The sequence below is a fragment of the Salvia miltiorrhiza genome, chromosome 8 (assembly GCF_028751815.1).
Source record: "Salvia miltiorrhiza cultivar Shanhuang (shh) chromosome 8, IMPLAD_Smil_shh, whole genome shotgun sequence".
Classification (NCBI taxonomy): domain Eukaryota; kingdom Viridiplantae; phylum Streptophyta; class Magnoliopsida; order Lamiales; family Lamiaceae; genus Salvia; species Salvia miltiorrhiza.
Genome location: NC_080394.1, coordinates 9908839 through 9925456, shown reverse-complemented (window position 1 = coordinate 9925456; position 16618 = coordinate 9908839). Strand labels below are relative to the sequence as shown.

Genomic DNA, 16618 nt, shown 5'->3' with positions numbered 1-16618 from the left:
TTACCAAGAAACATACCTCAGCTCGAGAGCATAGATTAGCGTCAACAATGGCAAATCATTTAAATTATTGTTTCTTCGTCATTTTCATCCTAATTCACGTCATTGGTAAAACTCAACTAATTCTTCTTCTCTTTTCGAAGAATTTGATATCAGAAAAAATACAAAATATATAAGAGCTTAATTAATATTCTTTGTCCATGTAGGTTTTCAAGTGTACGCTGTGCCTTATGATTACAGTTACACAGCTGAGGCAAGTCATATTATATTTAGAATGAATGAGAATATATATTTTTTTGGGGTTGAGATTCAGTGTACCATACTTGATGTCTCACTTTGTGTTTCACTTTTAATTTTATTTATTTTCTTATATGTTTTTTTCTCTAATTTCAACTTTGTATATATGGTTTAGTTTAATTTTGTAATTTTTTTTTTGAGAATTTAATTTTGTAATTATTACTAGGATTTATGCCATCTAATTAGGGTATATAATTATTTTTTATAATTTAATTTCACTTTTGTTAGCTAATTAATATGTTGATAAGTTCAAAATTATGGTATATACTTTTTAAAAAATTTAATTTTGTAAAATAAAAATTAAGTATAATTCATAGTATATTATCTAATAAATTTTATTTTTATAAAAAATATTATTAAAATAATATATATAAGAGTGGTATATTTATAGTAGTAGTACATAAAATTGTGGGACAGTACTAACTCTCATTCCTGATTTTTGGAGATGTGATCGATGTGTTTAATGATTTTTGTAAATATGTTTAATGATTTTTGTATATATATATTTTCAGTGTTTGGAGAAACCTTTGATCCCTCAGTACAGCGGAGGTATAGTGGTGAATCCTGAACTAAACGAAGGATTGAAAGGATGGACGTCGTTTGGAAATGCAAAAGTAGAGCATGCAGAAGCCAACGATGGCAACAAATATATTGTTTCCACTGCCAGAAACCTATCCGACCAAAGTCTTTCCCAACATTTTGATCTAGACAAGGATAAACTTTACACATTTTCTGGTACCAATTCACAAGATTCATCTGATCAAAACAATTAAGGAAATTAAAAATGTTGAACATTTAATGTAAGATGGTTTTGATATTTTTTGCAGCCTGGCTGCAAGTAAGCAATGGCAGTGCTGACATTGCAGCAGTTTTCAAAACGGCCAACGGCTCCATAACCGCCGGCTGGGTTTCTGCCCAAGAGGGTTGTTGGTCCATGCTCAAGGGTGGCTTGGTTGTCGATGTTTCTGGGCCTGCTCAACTCTATTTTCAGGTTCATAATTTTGACTAACATGAACTGAATTTCATATTAAAGTAAGAGTTGTTGTTGATAGTTAATTTTGTTTTTGAATGTCCAGTGCAACAACACAGGCATCGATATTAGAGCAGACAGCGTGTCGCTGCAGCCGTTTACGCATGAAGAATGGAAATCGCACCAAGATGTGAGCATTGAAAAGGCGCGCAAGACAAGGGTTCGGTTGTTGGCCGTGGACCAGCAGAATCAGCCGATCCGAAACGCGACGGTGTCAATAAGCCTCCAGCAATCCCACTTCCCTTTGGGATGCGCCATAAACCAAAACATCCTCGGCAACGGCGCATACCAGAACTGGTTCTCATCACGCTTCCGCTACACCGTCTTCGAGAACGAGCTCAAATGGTACTCCAACGAGCGCTCCTGGGGCGTCGAAGACTACTCCGTCTCCGACGCCCTCATGCAGTTCGCCCGCTCCCGCGGCATCGCCGTCCGCGGCCACAACATCTTCTGGGAGAACCCGGCCTTCCAGCCCTCCTGGGTGCCCGGTCTCAACTACAATGACCTCTCCTTCGCCGTCAACCGCCGCATCAACTCCGTGACCCGCAAGTACAGAGGGCAGCTCCTCCACTGGGACGTCATGAACGAGAATCTACACTACAATTTCTTCGAGAGCAGGCTCGGGTCCAGCGCTTCCGTCGACAACTACCTGAGGGCCAACAGGGATGACCCCAAAGCCATACCCTTCCTCAACGAGTACAACACCATTGAAGAGAGCGGCGACGGCGTGTCGTCTCCGGGCAAGTATCTGCAGATGATGAGGGGGCTGAGGAAGCGCGGCTACAAGGGGCCACTGGGCATCGGCGTGCAGGGCCATTTCAGATTCGCCAATCTGCCCTACACCAGATCCGCCATTGATATCCTGGCCACTGAGGGGTCGCCCATTTGGGTCACCGAATTGGATGTGAAATCCGGGGGCAACCAGGCGGGGGACTTGGATCAGATACTGCGGGAGCTGCACTCGCACGGCGCCGTGAAGGGGATAGTGATTTGGTCGGCGTGGAGCCCGCAGGGATGCTACGCCATGTGCTTGACGGATAACAATTTCAGAAACTTGGCCACCGGAGACGTCGTGGATAGGTTCAGGAATCAGTTCGCGGCGAAAGTCAGTGGGACTACGGATTCTGATGGCTTCTTTGAGACTTCACTCTTCCATGGGGAGTACGAGGTCAAGATCACCCACCCTAATATAAATGCCCACACAAATATTTCTCATGTTAAAACCATCACTTTGGCGCCGGACCAACAAAACCCCACTCTTTATCGCTTCAACATTCATGTATGAGATATTCTACCTTTTTTCTTTTCTTTTTAAAGGGAGGAAGAATAATTAATTATGATGATATTGAATACATCTTTTATTTAAAACAGTGGAATATTTTGCTTGTTTTAGCTTTCTTTTTTAAAATGACACATCATTAATTAATGAGAATAATCATTAAAAATATACGAAATAAAAAAAAATATGAAAACGGGGCATTCCGAGAATCGAACTCGGGACCTCTCGCACCCAAAGCGAGAATCATACCACTAGACCAAATGCCCACATACGAGTTACTTCCAACGTTATAGGTTAAGTACTAGACCGAATGCGAGAATCATAGGATATGCTGAATTAGTTCATACTATTTCATAATGTGTTTTCCGTATAATTAACTTTGTTAAATTCCTGCATGTTCAATTTTTTTAGTCCTGGTACACAACATGAAATATGTTGTCCCTATAGCTTGGTTAATGGGATATGACAGACTATATTTCTGCTAACATTTTTTCGAATCATGCGGTATTTATTCATCAATATATAATTAAGACATATTTAAACTTATACATCAAAGGAGAGTAATTCCATAATCTAATATCACTAATCCAACCAATTTTTATTTTATTTTTTTGTTGGCCTTTTTACAGCGACTGTTTTGATTATTTTCCATGTGTTGTCAGTTTATCAACCAAGCAAGCTTATGAAGGGATCATCTCACCATGAAATAAAAGCCCAATACATAAGTGTTAGAAATTGGATTTACATGAAATGTTGATGTATTTGACCTGGCTATAGTTGCAGAGAGAATCCAAAATTAAAACACAGTAAAAACTTAAGAAAATGGGGCATTCCGAGAATCGAACTCGGGACCTCTCGCACCCGAAGCGAGAATCATACCACTAGACCAAATGCCCAGGTTGCTTTTGCATGTTATTTATTTTTATTTGTATTAATCGATTTTGTTCCCAGGCACCTATAAAAGCTTTTTATCTCCCCCTGAAGGGAGAGATAATATTAATATGACGAAAAATTAGAATTAACAAACTCCCTCAATCAAGCTGGGAAGTCGCATGTCCCCACAGCCACAGCGGGACTCCAATTTTTCGCCGCATTTGCGACAAAGATTTATATAATAAAACAAGGGTACAGTTTGCAACAAAACTATGTTCAACAGATCTTTAGTATTGGAAAAAACACTTAACTAGGCATAATTATTTCAGAGCTTTATTATGAAGAAATGTAGAGATTGGGTCATGGTTGGAGGCTTGGAGCCACGAGAAGTAGACAAGTAGTTACTAGTTAATTTATTGGTAGCCACAAAAACAAAAACCAAAAGGGTAATAAGGGCGAAAACATTATAAAAAAAGGGGGCATTCCGAGAATTGAACTCGGGACCTCTCGCACCCTAAGCGAGAATCATACCACTAGACCAAATGCCCATCCGTGATATTGTACTGGATTTTTTGTATTCATTTAGTTTTGTCTGTTTTGATTAATAAAGAACGTTGGATATATATTATACTCTCTTCGTCCCAACGAATTTGAGTCGTATTCCTTTATGGGCAGTCCCAACGAAGTTGAGTCATTTTTCTTTTCAGAAAAAATTAAAGTTATTTTTTATTCACTATCTCTTTTATTTTACTTTTTTATTAAACACCAACTCTTTAAATCTCGTGCCCAAAAGAAATGCTTCACCTTCATTGAGACGAAGGGAGTAGTTTATATCTCAATGTATTAGTGTTTTAACGAATATATTGCGAGTTTTTTTTTTGAAGATGTCTTATTGCTAGGTTAAAAGTGTATAAAGTACTCTAATTACATGTCAACTAAACGGCGTCGCTCCATTGTTATTAACCCACTAAACACAATACTCATTTTCGATCTAAGGGGGGCATCTAAGAACACAAAATGTACAAGAAGGTAATTGACAAATATTTTATTTCGGGAGGGAAGGAGGGGAGTTCAATGAATATTGAGCATATATTCTGGTAAAAGCAATTTTATATAAACCCTCTGGACAAAGACATCGACCAATGACCGAGATTCTCAACACACACCATTAAAAATATAATATCTTACATAAACAAATACGACTATGTATATTTTAAAAATCAAAACTACATTATAAGAACAACCAATAATATTTATACAGACACACACCAAATATTAAATAGAATAGAAATAGAATGCATAATTTTAATATGAAAATTGGAGAGAAAATTGATAAAGACAAGCTAAACTTACCCACATACATCGCTTCTTCGTGCGTCGTTTATGCTCTGAAAATGGAAAATTCTATTGTTGTGCCTAAAAATAACGCTTCTAATGAAAAGTTAAAAGAATGCAATAATTTACGTGGTTCGATCATAAAGATCTACATTCACGGAGAGTCGTCTAAGATAATTCACTATTTGGGTGGTTGGAGTTTACAAGTACAGAGTTGTGTTGAATAATGAATATATGCCCATATTTATAGGCTAAAATACTAAGAATTCTATTAGGAATATGACTCATTTTGTAATCATAATAGAACTATAATTCGTCATATTTATCCATATCTAAATGATAATTTCCTTCTTTATCGGATAGGTGATGGTTTTCAAGATAACTCCAAATATCGGGGAAATCAGGGTTGCTGGCTATCAATCGCGTTGTTATCTTTGATTGACTTTAATCTTTCGGTCTTCAAGGGATGCATATTTTTGTCATCGCCACCTACCAATGCCTTTTTGAATAAAGGTATTAAAGTTAGAGTGAAAATTTAAAATGTTCTACTCCTTAAATTATACTATCTCTCTTCCCCCCGTAAGAGAGTATCATTTGGGGGATGATACGAGTTTTAAGAAATGTTTGATAGATAATATGTTGAGTAGAGAAATAGACTTATTACTTTTTCGAAAAAGTGATAATGCGTGGTAGATAATGTGTGGGGTCATGTCCAAAATGTAAGAAATATTTTCTTATAAGACGAACGAAGATGAAAAAAAAAATGATACTTTCTTATGGGATAGATGAAGTATAAGAAAAGTGTCATCTTTTATAAATAAAAGCATTGTATGCTCAAGACTTAAATACCCTTGATGTTGATGGTTTTGTTTGGCTTTTTATAAAAGTCTTACACATTTGATTTATTTGAGTGCTATCAGTTAGAAATGTGTAAGAAAAATCCTGAAAAACAAAATGATTTGACAACTATCGGTCAAAAGTTCATCTCGTCAGTAGGTAGTTAGATCATCTAGCAGCCCGGTAAAATGATCTGGCTACCCGGTGAAATGATTTGGCCGCTCGGACGGCTGGATGAACTATTGACTGATAGCTATCAAATCGTTGCATTTTTTAGATTTTCCTTACACATTTCTGACTAATAACTGTCAAATCGGTCAAATGTGTAAGATTTTTTCAAAAAACTAAGAGTTCTTATGGGTTAGAGAGAGTATATGAAAAATGCCATTTTTTTATAAACAAAAACATTATATGCACAAGACTTAAATACCCTTTATGTTGATGGTTTTGTTTGATTTTTGTGAAAGTCTTACATATTTGACCGATTTGAGAGCTATAAGTTAGAAATGTATAAGAAAAATTTGAAAAAAAAAAGGATTTGACAATTATCAATCAAGATATGATCTAGCCACCCACTGATTAGATGAACTCTTAACTGATAGCTGTCAAATCATTCTATTTTTCAGATTTTTCTTAAACATTTTTGATTGATAGGTATCAAATCGGTCAAATGTGTAATATGTTTTCACAAAAAATCAAACATAACCATCAACATCAAAGAGTGAAATATGTTTTTCACTCGAACTTTGGTATAAAATGTTTAAGTTCATAAAGTACAACATTTTCACGTACAACTTAAAGTGAATGCTTCACAAATATCGGAGCCGGTGGTTGATGACTACATGGTTCAAAATCTACAATCAATGTCGTCCAAGAAATGAGCGATATGGAGAGAGGACTCGTTCCTATTCAGCAAATCAAAATGACGTTATTACCCTTAAAACAATGTGAACGCGTTTAATTAAATCAAAACTGTATCAGCGGATTTTAATTGTGGAATGTCCGATCTTCACTAATCAAGTAGAGGATCATATTAGAATCAAACCCCAATATCACTTATCTATAATACATATCTTAAATTTTATCTATCTTAATTTATTATAACAGGGCTACCAAACATGACCTTACATTGTATTGATAATTAAGGATGTCAATTCAGCCCAAAATTTGTGGGCTAACCCAATTAGATCGACAACCCGATAGTGTTAGGGCTGAATAATTTCAACCCTACAAAATTATAATTCGAATAGCCCGACAACTCGATAGTGGTGGCCCGAAAATAGTCTCGAACCCTATAGAGCTTACCCTAAAATAATGTGTTCGCCTGATTATATGAATTTTTTTTCTTCTCATTATTTGATTATCAACTTCATTACTATGCTTCTGAAAATTAGTAGAATAAGTTTTTTTTTCCTCTTTTTTTCTTTCATTCAAAAATGTGTGAAATGCATGCTGATTCAATATTAGAAATTATACTCATCACTTCACTTCTTTTTGTTTGTAATTCAATACTTAACATAGAATGTTTAGATGTAAAAATAAAAAATGATAATCGTTTAAGGAAAATGTGTGCATCTTTATATCTCTAAGAGTTTCATATTAATTACTAGTACGTAACTCGATGTTAAAATGTCACTTATTTATGCGTTTATTTATTTGTTACAAATATAATATTGTGAAAAGAAATATATTAGTTATTTTTTTTAATAAATTTTTGAGTCGAGAGTTCGATGGGCTAGCCTGAAACCAAACGTCTAGGATTAAAGTTGAAAATCTTTAATTTTTTTTTTAAATTCAATTATTACGCATACGAATAACCCACAATCCAATAAAAGTAGCCTAAAATTCGGTGAATTGGCCTGATCAACATCTCTACTGATAAAACTGAAAATTAAAAACTGTAGCCAAACATCCCTTATATATTTCGTACATGCCACAAATGCATTAGTAATTTAATTGAAATTTAAAATAAAGAATTTAAATTTATAACGTTGTAATCCGCTCCCCACTCACTTTGAACTTCCACTAGTAACCCCTGCAGCTCGAACCTTCCAACCGCTGCTCCACCGTCGCGCCGCTGCCGAGTACTGTTTCTTTCTCTACCCAACCAAAACTGGGCATCTCGCAAGTTGCTCGAGAGGTAGGATTTTCAGCGCAGTAGTTTCTCAGAAGTTGCAATTCATAACTGCAGCTGATTTTGGCATGTGGTTTGTTTGAATTTTTCATTTAATTAAATTATTCGCTGTTGTTGCTGGTTTGAAACTTTGATTTAATTAAATTATTTGCTGCTGTTGCTGGTTTAAGTTCCATGTTTGTGTACTTTATTATTTTATATAACTGTTCAGAATCATTATTTTACAGGCGGATACTGCTTGTTCAATCAATTTACTATTCCCCGTCTCAGATTCGTATTAATGAGGTAATTTACCAATTTAATTAGAACATGGCTTTGTGTCTCTTTCCTTCCATTATTGCCCCCTTGAATTTGATACGGAGGTGGAGCTGTAGATGTATTATTTATTTACTGTTTCTTTGTGTCTGATTTACTGTTTTTATATTCATTTTCTTGTAATGGTAGTAGTTTATATTGTGTTGGATTACCATCTGAGTTTTTAATGGAGATCTGGAGCATTTATAAAGACTTGAATGACGGTAATAAATGGGTAGCCAAAGAGGAAAAAAGTAAAAAAAGAAAAAGATGTCCATTTGTGAATGGAAGGCATCCAACTATAAAACGGATGATAGGGGCATTCCGAGAATCGAACTCGGGACCTCTCGCACCCAAAGCGAGAATCATACCACTAGACCAAATGCCCTGTTACTAACTGGCAAAAGCTCTTGAGTTATGTTGCAATTTTGCATTCAACCCTTTTATTTGTTTCTCTTGGTTCTACAATTTACTTATGGATCATAATGCAGTTATTGCTTCTCCTAACTTGTTTTTTGTGATACTCTAGCAGTTACTAACTTACTGCTAATACTACTTAAAAAAATATTGATTTACTACAATAATCTTTCAGGAATGATCCCAATATGTATTGTAGTGATTATGATGAGGTTCAAGTTTGAGATTTATGGAGTAACTGGCCTATTATAATTACTTGAACAAAATTGAAAATAGTTAAATTGATAGTGGAACAGAAAAAAGAAATGAGTTTATTTGTTGAACACAATGAACACTAAAAGGGGCATTCCGAGAATCGAACTCGGGACCTCTCGCACCCAAAGCGAGAATCATACCACTAGACCAAATGCCCTGTCGTTATATGTTTTCTTAAACCTGATTCTACATACATAGTGAATTATGCTTTGGACTGTGATTTGTAGTTGACCAGTTAACCTAAATAAGATTTTTTGGGGTGCTTTGACAACCTATATAATCTGTACTCTTTGATAGACATCAAGGAGTGGCAGTGCATTTGGTTAAGGGCCTTCTGAATGGCAGCTATATGCAATTTGACCAATGGCCCATTGCTTTTTAAGAAGAAAATTGAAAGAGTCATTGTTTGCTTAATCATCCATGTAATTGACCTGAACCCATCTATTTCTCAGTGGAATTTTAACTGGTTCATTCTGGCATTGTGTAGAAATGGGATTTAGTATCTATGTAGCTAGTAACTTGTGCTTCTGTAGTTCTATAACTGCTCAACAGACTTTCCTTTTACTTTTCTTTATACTCTGCCTTCAGCAGAGGCTGCTAGCCCTTCTACTTTTATTGGCAAGTTATTAGCATGTCAATTTAGCATCATTGAAGAACGTATTCTGCTGCTCTGGAATGCTTTCTACCATAAAAGTTCACCTCAAAATAATATCTGAAAATATCTGCTTTGCTTTCTCATTCATGGTAGGTTAAATACCTGTTCTTCCAGGTGTTATTTGGACTGTAATGTGATATCAATTCCAGTTTTATATCACACAGTTGACCGTCTTCACTTTTCAGCATCCTTTTCCCTTGAATTCCAATATAATAAAAATACATAAATAAGGCTTATATGTTCATAATTCGAGTGGGGTGTTATGAGAATCGGTTTACGACCTCCTGGCTCTTGCACCACAGGTAGAGTCATAGCACTAGACCAAATGTCCCATTTTTTGCTTAAAGCTGAAATCTATCTTCATTGAGCTCTTATATATACCATGTTTATGGATCTCATGTTTTAACCTTATTATTTTAGAAGCCCTGTTTAAAGCATATTGTAGAAAATGTCTTATCAATCTAATAGTTATAAATGCCTATCTTTTCCCTTTGGCTTTATGGTGTGCTACTAAAATGCTTCGTCAGTTTTTTTTCTTTGTTGTCCAATGTGTCTTGCCATCTTGGTCCCTTTGACTTTCTGACATCTAGTTTGTTAATTGTTTATTCTTATCTAATTATGTATTCATTATTACCGCACTTTGTATTTATTCATCATAATTATATATGTTCAAGGATTTCTCTTTGTTGCTGCATCCTAGACAATTTTGACATTTAGCGAGGCAAGTGAAATTAAAAAATCTATATTGCTGTTAATAAGTAACAATCCTGTAACTGTAGCAGAGACATTTTTGTTCGACTTTGTTTTATATCTAAGCTGTTATTGTTTTCATTAACAATCTCCTAGAAAAGTATTGTCGAATCTGAGTTTTGCTTCATTGAGGACCAGGTGTTGCTATTCAGAATTTGTTACTTGTCAGACCAGTTTCTTTGACAGGAAACAAAAAAAAATTCATTGTAAAATTAGCAGAAATACATCTAGGGGAGATGTCCATCCAATCTGTCATTCAGATCAGATCCATTCTGTCAGACACATTAATAAAAAAAAATAGTGATTGGGGTAAAAGCCAATAAAAATAACTTATTACTTGTTTAAAAGGGGCATTCCGAGAATCGAACTCGGGACCTCTCGCACCCGAAGCGAGAATCATACCACTAGACCAAATGCCCAATTTACTCTTCACATTCTGCCTTTTTAATTCCAATCTGTGCTGTTCATCAGGATTTTCTAAATGAACTCATCTTGGTTGGTTAATAATTGTTACCAATGTGTAGCCAGACTTCAACTAGACCCCTGCGCTATTTGATGGATAGTTTGGACGCGATAGATATTCGTTGAAAATGTCTGCCTTTCACATACAAGTGGTTGGTAATACCATTATTAGACTGGATACATCATACATACTATTCCATACTTTACTTTTTTTTTACTAGCAAAAAAAGATTATTGGTTGTAGTTATGAATTGCATAATTGAGTTTTATTATATTGTACCATCCTCATTGCTAAATATGTAGAAATAAAAAAATATGCCATTGTTATCTCATTATTTGACTGGGGCATTCCGAGAATCGAACTTGGGACCTCTCGCACCCAAAGCGAGAATCATACCACTAGACCAAATGCCCTGTCATTTACTACTGCTCTTATTCAACCTCTTGAGTTCCTTTGTAAACCTGGCATTTGAATTTTGTTGAGATTTATTTTCTTCGAAAAAGTTACTTATCATTTTATCTTACCTCATTTTTAGTAATTTATATAAAATAGCTTATTATTCCATTTTCTAACGGTATTCTTTTTGGCTTCATAGTGCATGACTTCAGATGCTTCCATCAAAATTTTCCCCCAACTACCAAATTTGATTGTGTACTTCTATACATCTCTCTTACTTTGATTATGGAATGTCAGTAATGAATTTTCAATATATTACAATTCAATGCATTTCTCCTAATTTTGGCGAAATTAAAACCAACTCTCTTTGAATTTGGCATGTATAATATGGGAATATGTTATCCCGACTAACATACTTCAGATTAATATGTCTAGTTTCAGTTTACTTTCACTTTAATTTCCTCAATTTATGGCCATTCCCAATCGCAACAAATTAGAAACTTATCATTGACATTGATGAAATTGAAAATCTATGGTTAATTTTGCAAATATGGCAAAACCTCGTGATTCTTTTGCATCATTGCGATTTACCATTTCATGTGTTTCTCTTGGTTCTGCAGATCTACCTATAAACTATAATATACTTATCACTTCTTCCAACTTTTCTTTTTGTGATACAGATACTCTAGAAGCTTTTGCAAATGTCTTTTTTTCCCCTTTAAAAAAATTGATCACACTTTATCTTGTAGTAATCTTATGCTGTGGTTGGAGTTTGAGCCCATTATAATTTCTTGAGCAACTGAATTTAGATAGGTAAATTGATAATGGAGGGGTAAAAAGAAATTAAAGAGTTTTTGTTGAAGACAATGCACATAAAAAAAGGGGCATTCCGAGAATCGAACTCGGGACCTCTCGCACCCAAAGCGAGAATCATACCACTAGACCAAATGCCCTGTATATAATAGTCTTGTTGAATCTGATTCCATATAGATATAGTGAATAACACTTCAGTCTTTGATTTTATTCTAGTTGACCTAGTTGGGATTTTTTTTTTTTGATTTAGGATTTGTTTCTTGTCAGGCAGGTTTATTTGTTAGGAAACAAAAGTTTACTATTGTAAATTTGCAGAAATACATCTAGGGGGGATGTCTATCCAATCTCTTATTTTTCAGATCCAATCTGTTAGACACATTAATTATAAAAATATAGTGATTGGGGGTAAAAGAGCCTATAAAAATAACTATTTAATTGTTTAAAAGGGGCATTCCGAGAATCGAACTCGGGACCTCTCGCACCCAAAGCGAGAATCATACCACTAGACCAAATGCCCAATTTACTCTTGACATTCTGCCTTTTTAATTCCAATCTGTGCTGTTAGTCAGAATATCCTTTTCTAAGTCCACTAACGGATGGTTGGTCAATGATTGTTACCAAAATGTAGTAAGACTTCAAATAGAGCAACCCCTTTTATTTGATTAACAAAAGAAAATGGCTTGAATGCGATAATTCGTTGAAACTATCGGCCTTTCACATGCAAATGGTTGGTAATACCATTATCAGACTGGATACTTGCTCTTCCATACTTTATATTTGGTTTGACTAGCAAAAAATATTATTGATTGCAGTTATCCATTGCATAGTTGACTTTAAGTATATTATACCATCCTCATTTTTCTGTAAATACATAGAAAAAAAATGATGTCAACTTGATCTCATTATTTGATTGGGGCATTCCGAGAATCGAACTCGGGACCTCTCGCACCCAAAGCGAGAATCATACCACTAGACCAAATGCCCTGTTATTTAGTATTTACTATACTCTTTATTCAACCTCTTTGACCTCGAAATGATCCATCATCAGTTACATTCTTTCTCAAGTTCCTTTGTTATACATTAGAATTTTGTTGAGGCTTTTGTCTTTCAAAAAAAATACTCCTTATCATTGTATGCCCTCATTTTAGTAACACCTATATAAAATGGCTTATTATTCCAATTTTAAAGCCTATCTGTTCCTTTTGGCTTCATGGTGCATGATTTTGAGCTTCCATCCTTTTCTCGCAACTAACAAATTTAATTCTGGACTTTCGTACATCTATTGTTTCTCTTAGTTTTATTTTGGAATATCAGTAGTGATGTTTCAATATATTGCAATATGATGCGTAATATGACAATATGCTATAGCTACTAACATACTTCGGTATATTATGTCAAATTTAAGTTTTTACTTTCACGTTCTTTTGCTTCATTGCAATTGACTATTTTATGTGTTACTCTTGGTTTTACAAATCTACTTGTGAACTAACTATATGCAGTTATCGCCTCTTCCAGCTTTTTTTTCTTTGTGATCTCTAGAAGCTATTGCTACTAATACGTTCTTACTTCTTTTTCTTTCTTTTTTCTTAAATATTTTGATTTAGTATATTTTTATTTTTATATACTCTTTACTATGTTGTGGTTGGAGTTTGAGATTATATGGAGAAGTTAGCCCAGTATATTTCAGTAGTTGAAAATAGGTAAATCGATAGTGTTTCGGGAAATAAGAAATTAAAAAGTTATTTGTTGAAGATAATGATCATAAAAAAGGGGCATTCCGAGAATCGAACTCGGGACCTCTCGCACCCGAAGCGAGAATCATACCACTAGACCAAATGCCCAATTTACTCTTGACATTCTACCCATTTAATTCCAATCTTTGCAGTTAGTCAGAATATCCTTTTCTAAGTCCACTAATCTTGGATGGTTGGTCAAATGATTGTTACCAAAATGTCATAAGACTTCAAATAGAGCAACCCCCTTTTATTTGATTAACAAAGAAAACGGTTTGAATGCGATAATTCGTTGAAACTATCTTCTTTTCACTCACAACTTGTGAAAGCCAGACACAAGTGATTGGTAATACCATTTTCAGAATTCAGACTGGATACTTGCTCTTCATAGTTTATATTTGGTTTGACTAGCACAAATATTATTGGTTGCAGTTATCCATTGCATAGTTGACTTTTAGTATATTATACCATCCTCATTATTCTGTAAATACGTAGAAAAAAAAATGATGTTAACTTGATCTCATTATTTGACTGGGGCATTCAGAGAATCGAACTCGGGACCTCTCGCACCCAAAGCGAGAATCATGCCACTAGACCAAATGCCCTGTTATTTACTATGCTCTTATTCAAACTCTTTGACCTTGAAATAATCCATCATCAGGTACATTCTATCTCGAGTTCCTTTGTTATACATTAGAATTTTGTTGAGGCTTTTGTTTTTCAAAAAAATACTTATCATTGTAGTTGCCTTCATTTTAGTAACACCTATATAAAATGGCTTATTATTCTAATTTTAACGGCTATCTGATCCTTTTGGCTTCATGATGCATGATTTTGAGCTTCCATCCTTTTTTCTCACAACTAACAAATTTACTTCTGGACTTTGATACATCTATTCTTTCTCTTAGTTTTATTTTGGAATGTCAGTTATGAATTTTCAATATATTGCAGAATGATGCGTAATTTTGGCGAATTTTAATCCAACTCTCTTTGAATTCGGCATGTATAATATGACAATATGCAATCCCTACTAACATAATTTGGAATAATATGTCCAATTTAACTTTTGACTTTCACATTAATTTCCTCAAATTATGGCCACCCCTTATTGCAATGAATTAGAGGCTTAGTATTGACACTAATGAAATTGAGAAGCTGCGATTAATTTTAAAAAATGCCAAAAGCTCGTGAATTCTTTTGCATCCTTTCAAATTTTCTATTGACCATTTTATTTCTTATTCTTGGTTTTTACAAATCTACTTGTGCCCTAACTATTTGCAGTTGTTGCCTCTTCCAACTTTTTTTTTCTTTGTGATACTCTAGAAAAACTTTTTTTACTTCTTTTTCTTTCTTTATTTTTTAATATATTGATTTACTATTTTTATTTTTATACAACTATTTACTATGCTTTGGTTGGAGTTTGAGATTTTATGGAGAAGTTAGCCCAGTATATTTAAGAAGCAATTGAAAATAGGTAAATTGATAGTGTTTCGGGAAGTAAGAAATTAAAAAGTTATTTGTTGAAGATAATGCTAATAAAAAAGGGGCATTCCGAGAATCGAACTCGGGACCTCTCGCACCCAAAGCGAGAATCATACCACTAGACCAAATGCCCTGTTATTTACTATGCTCTTATTCAGCCTCTTTGACCTTGAAATGATCCATTATCAGGTACATTCTTTCTTGAGTTCCTTTGTTTACTATACATTAGACTTTTGTTGAGGTTTTTGTCTTTCAAAAAGACTTAATATTACAGCTGTATTCATTTTCAGTAAGACCTATATAAAATGGTTTATTATTCCAATTTTAACCGCTATGTGTTCCTTTTGGCTTCATGGTGCATGATTTTGAGTTTCCAGCATCATGCAACTAATAAATTTACTTAAGAACTTGATACATCTATGATACATCTATTCTTTCTCTTAGTTTTATTTTGGAATGACAGTAATGAATTTTCAATATATTGGAATGATGCATAATTTTGGCAAACTTTAATCCAACTCTCTTTGAATTCGGTATGTATAATATCACAATATGCTATCCCTACGGACATACTTCGGACTAATATGTCTATTTACGTTTACATTCACGTTAATTTTCTCAAATTATGGCCATTCTCTATTGCATGAATTAGAGGCTTAGTATTGACATTCATGAAATTGAGAAGATATGATTAATTTTAAAAATCCAAAACCTCGTGAGTTCTTTTGCATCTTTGCAATTGACCATTTTATGTGTCACTCTTGGTTTTACAAATCTACTTGTGAACTAACTATATGCAGTTATTGCCTCTTCCAACTTTTTTCTTCTTGTTAATACTTTCTTACTTGTTCTTTCTTCTATTTCTTTTAATATCTTGATTTACCATTTTTATTTTTATATAACTATCTATTGTGCTGTGGTTGGAGTTTTTGATTTTATGTACTCCCTCCGTCCCACTCTAATAGGCTCGTTTTCCTTTTTGGGACGTCCCACTAAAAAAAATGTACTTAATTGGTGTGGACCACACTATTTTCCTTTCCTCCTAAAAAGTAAGTTTCTTAATCTCTGTGCCCAAAAGAAATGAGCCTATTAGAGTAGGACAAAGAGAGCAGAAGTTAGGATAATATATTCTGGAAGCAATTGAAAATAGGTAAATTGATAGTGTATGGGGAAATAAGAAATTTAAAAGTTATTTGTTGAAGATAATGTGCATAAAAAAAGGGGCATTCCGAGAATCGAACTCGGGACCTCTCGCACCCAAAGCGAGAATCATACCACTAGACCAAATGCCCTGTTATATACTATTTCTTTTATTCAACCTCTTTGACCTAGAATTGATCCATCATCAGTTATATTTTTTCTTGAGTGCTTTTATTAACCAACAGTTAAATGTTGTTGGTGCTTTTATTAACCGAGACTCGAGATTACAGTTTTGATTTTTGTTTTTAAAATGGGCTGATTTTTATTCATCATTAAGTGTTTCTGTTGAGGATCTCTCTTTATTCTCTGGACTAGATTATATATTTGGAAGTAGAAACTAAAATCTGTCTGATAAAAGCTAATATTTCTATGAGATAT

At 34.3% G+C, this 16618-nt stretch overlaps 1 protein-coding gene, 1 long non-coding RNA gene and 13 other non-coding genes across 15 annotated transcripts in view; 2 read left to right on the top strand and 13 right to left on the bottom strand.

Annotated features, from left to right (window-relative positions):
* Positions 1-47: 47 nt before the first annotated feature.
* Positions 48-2694, top strand: LOC130998045 (endo-1,4-beta-xylanase 5-like). Its single transcript, XM_057923481.1, has 5 exons — positions 48-105; positions 204-250; positions 807-1029; positions 1122-1285; positions 1371-2694. Exons 1-5 carry the CDS (start codon positions 48-50, stop codon positions 2607-2609), a joined length of 1731 nt encoding a protein of 576 aa, XP_057779464.1. The 3' UTR covers positions 2610-2694.
* Positions 2695-2797: 103 nt separating this feature from the next.
* Positions 2798-2869, bottom strand: TRNAP-UGG (transfer RNA proline (anticodon UGG)). Its single transcript has one exon. It is a non-coding gene; the product is annotated as a tRNA-Pro (tRNA).
* A 558-nt stretch (positions 2870-3427) lies between these two features.
* On the bottom strand, positions 3428-3499 carry TRNAP-CGG (transfer RNA proline (anticodon CGG)). The gene has a single exon. It is a non-coding gene; the product is annotated as a tRNA-Pro (tRNA).
* Positions 3500-3952: 453 nt separating this feature from the next.
* TRNAP-AGG (transfer RNA proline (anticodon AGG)) lies at positions 3953-4024 on the bottom strand. The gene has a single exon. It is a non-coding gene; the product is annotated as a tRNA-Pro (tRNA).
* Positions 4025-7518: 3494 nt separating this feature from the next.
* Positions 7519-16618, top strand: part of LOC131000815 (uncharacterized) — a 10389-nt gene continuing 1289 nt past the window's right edge. Inside the window, exons 1-3 of the long non-coding RNA XR_009093797.1 lie at positions 7519-7788; positions 8010-8067; positions 14103-14219. This is a non-coding gene — a long non-coding RNA (uncharacterized LOC131000815). The remainder of the gene's footprint in view (positions 7789-8009; positions 8068-14102; positions 14220-16618) is intronic.
* TRNAP-UGG (transfer RNA proline (anticodon UGG)) lies at positions 8393-8464 on the bottom strand. The gene has a single exon. It is a non-coding gene; the product is annotated as a tRNA-Pro (tRNA).
* On the bottom strand, positions 8834-8905 carry TRNAP-UGG (transfer RNA proline (anticodon UGG)). The gene has a single exon. It is a non-coding gene; the product is annotated as a tRNA-Pro (tRNA).
* TRNAP-CGG (transfer RNA proline (anticodon CGG)) lies at positions 10501-10572 on the bottom strand. The gene has a single exon. It is a non-coding gene; the product is annotated as a tRNA-Pro (tRNA).
* On the bottom strand, positions 10958-11029 carry TRNAP-UGG (transfer RNA proline (anticodon UGG)). Its single transcript has one exon. It is a non-coding gene; the product is annotated as a tRNA-Pro (tRNA).
* On the bottom strand, positions 11894-11965 carry TRNAP-UGG (transfer RNA proline (anticodon UGG)). Its single transcript has one exon. It is a non-coding gene; the product is annotated as a tRNA-Pro (tRNA).
* Positions 12271-12342, bottom strand: TRNAP-UGG (transfer RNA proline (anticodon UGG)). Its single transcript has one exon. It is a non-coding gene; the product is annotated as a tRNA-Pro (tRNA).
* Positions 12738-12809, bottom strand: TRNAP-UGG (transfer RNA proline (anticodon UGG)). Its single transcript has one exon. It is a non-coding gene; the product is annotated as a tRNA-Pro (tRNA).
* On the bottom strand, positions 13595-13666 carry TRNAP-CGG (transfer RNA proline (anticodon CGG)). Its single transcript has one exon. It is a non-coding gene; the product is annotated as a tRNA-Pro (tRNA).
* TRNAP-UGG (transfer RNA proline (anticodon UGG)) lies at positions 15102-15173 on the bottom strand. The gene has a single exon. It is a non-coding gene; the product is annotated as a tRNA-Pro (tRNA).
* TRNAP-UGG (transfer RNA proline (anticodon UGG)) lies at positions 16261-16332 on the bottom strand. The gene has a single exon. It is a non-coding gene; the product is annotated as a tRNA-Pro (tRNA).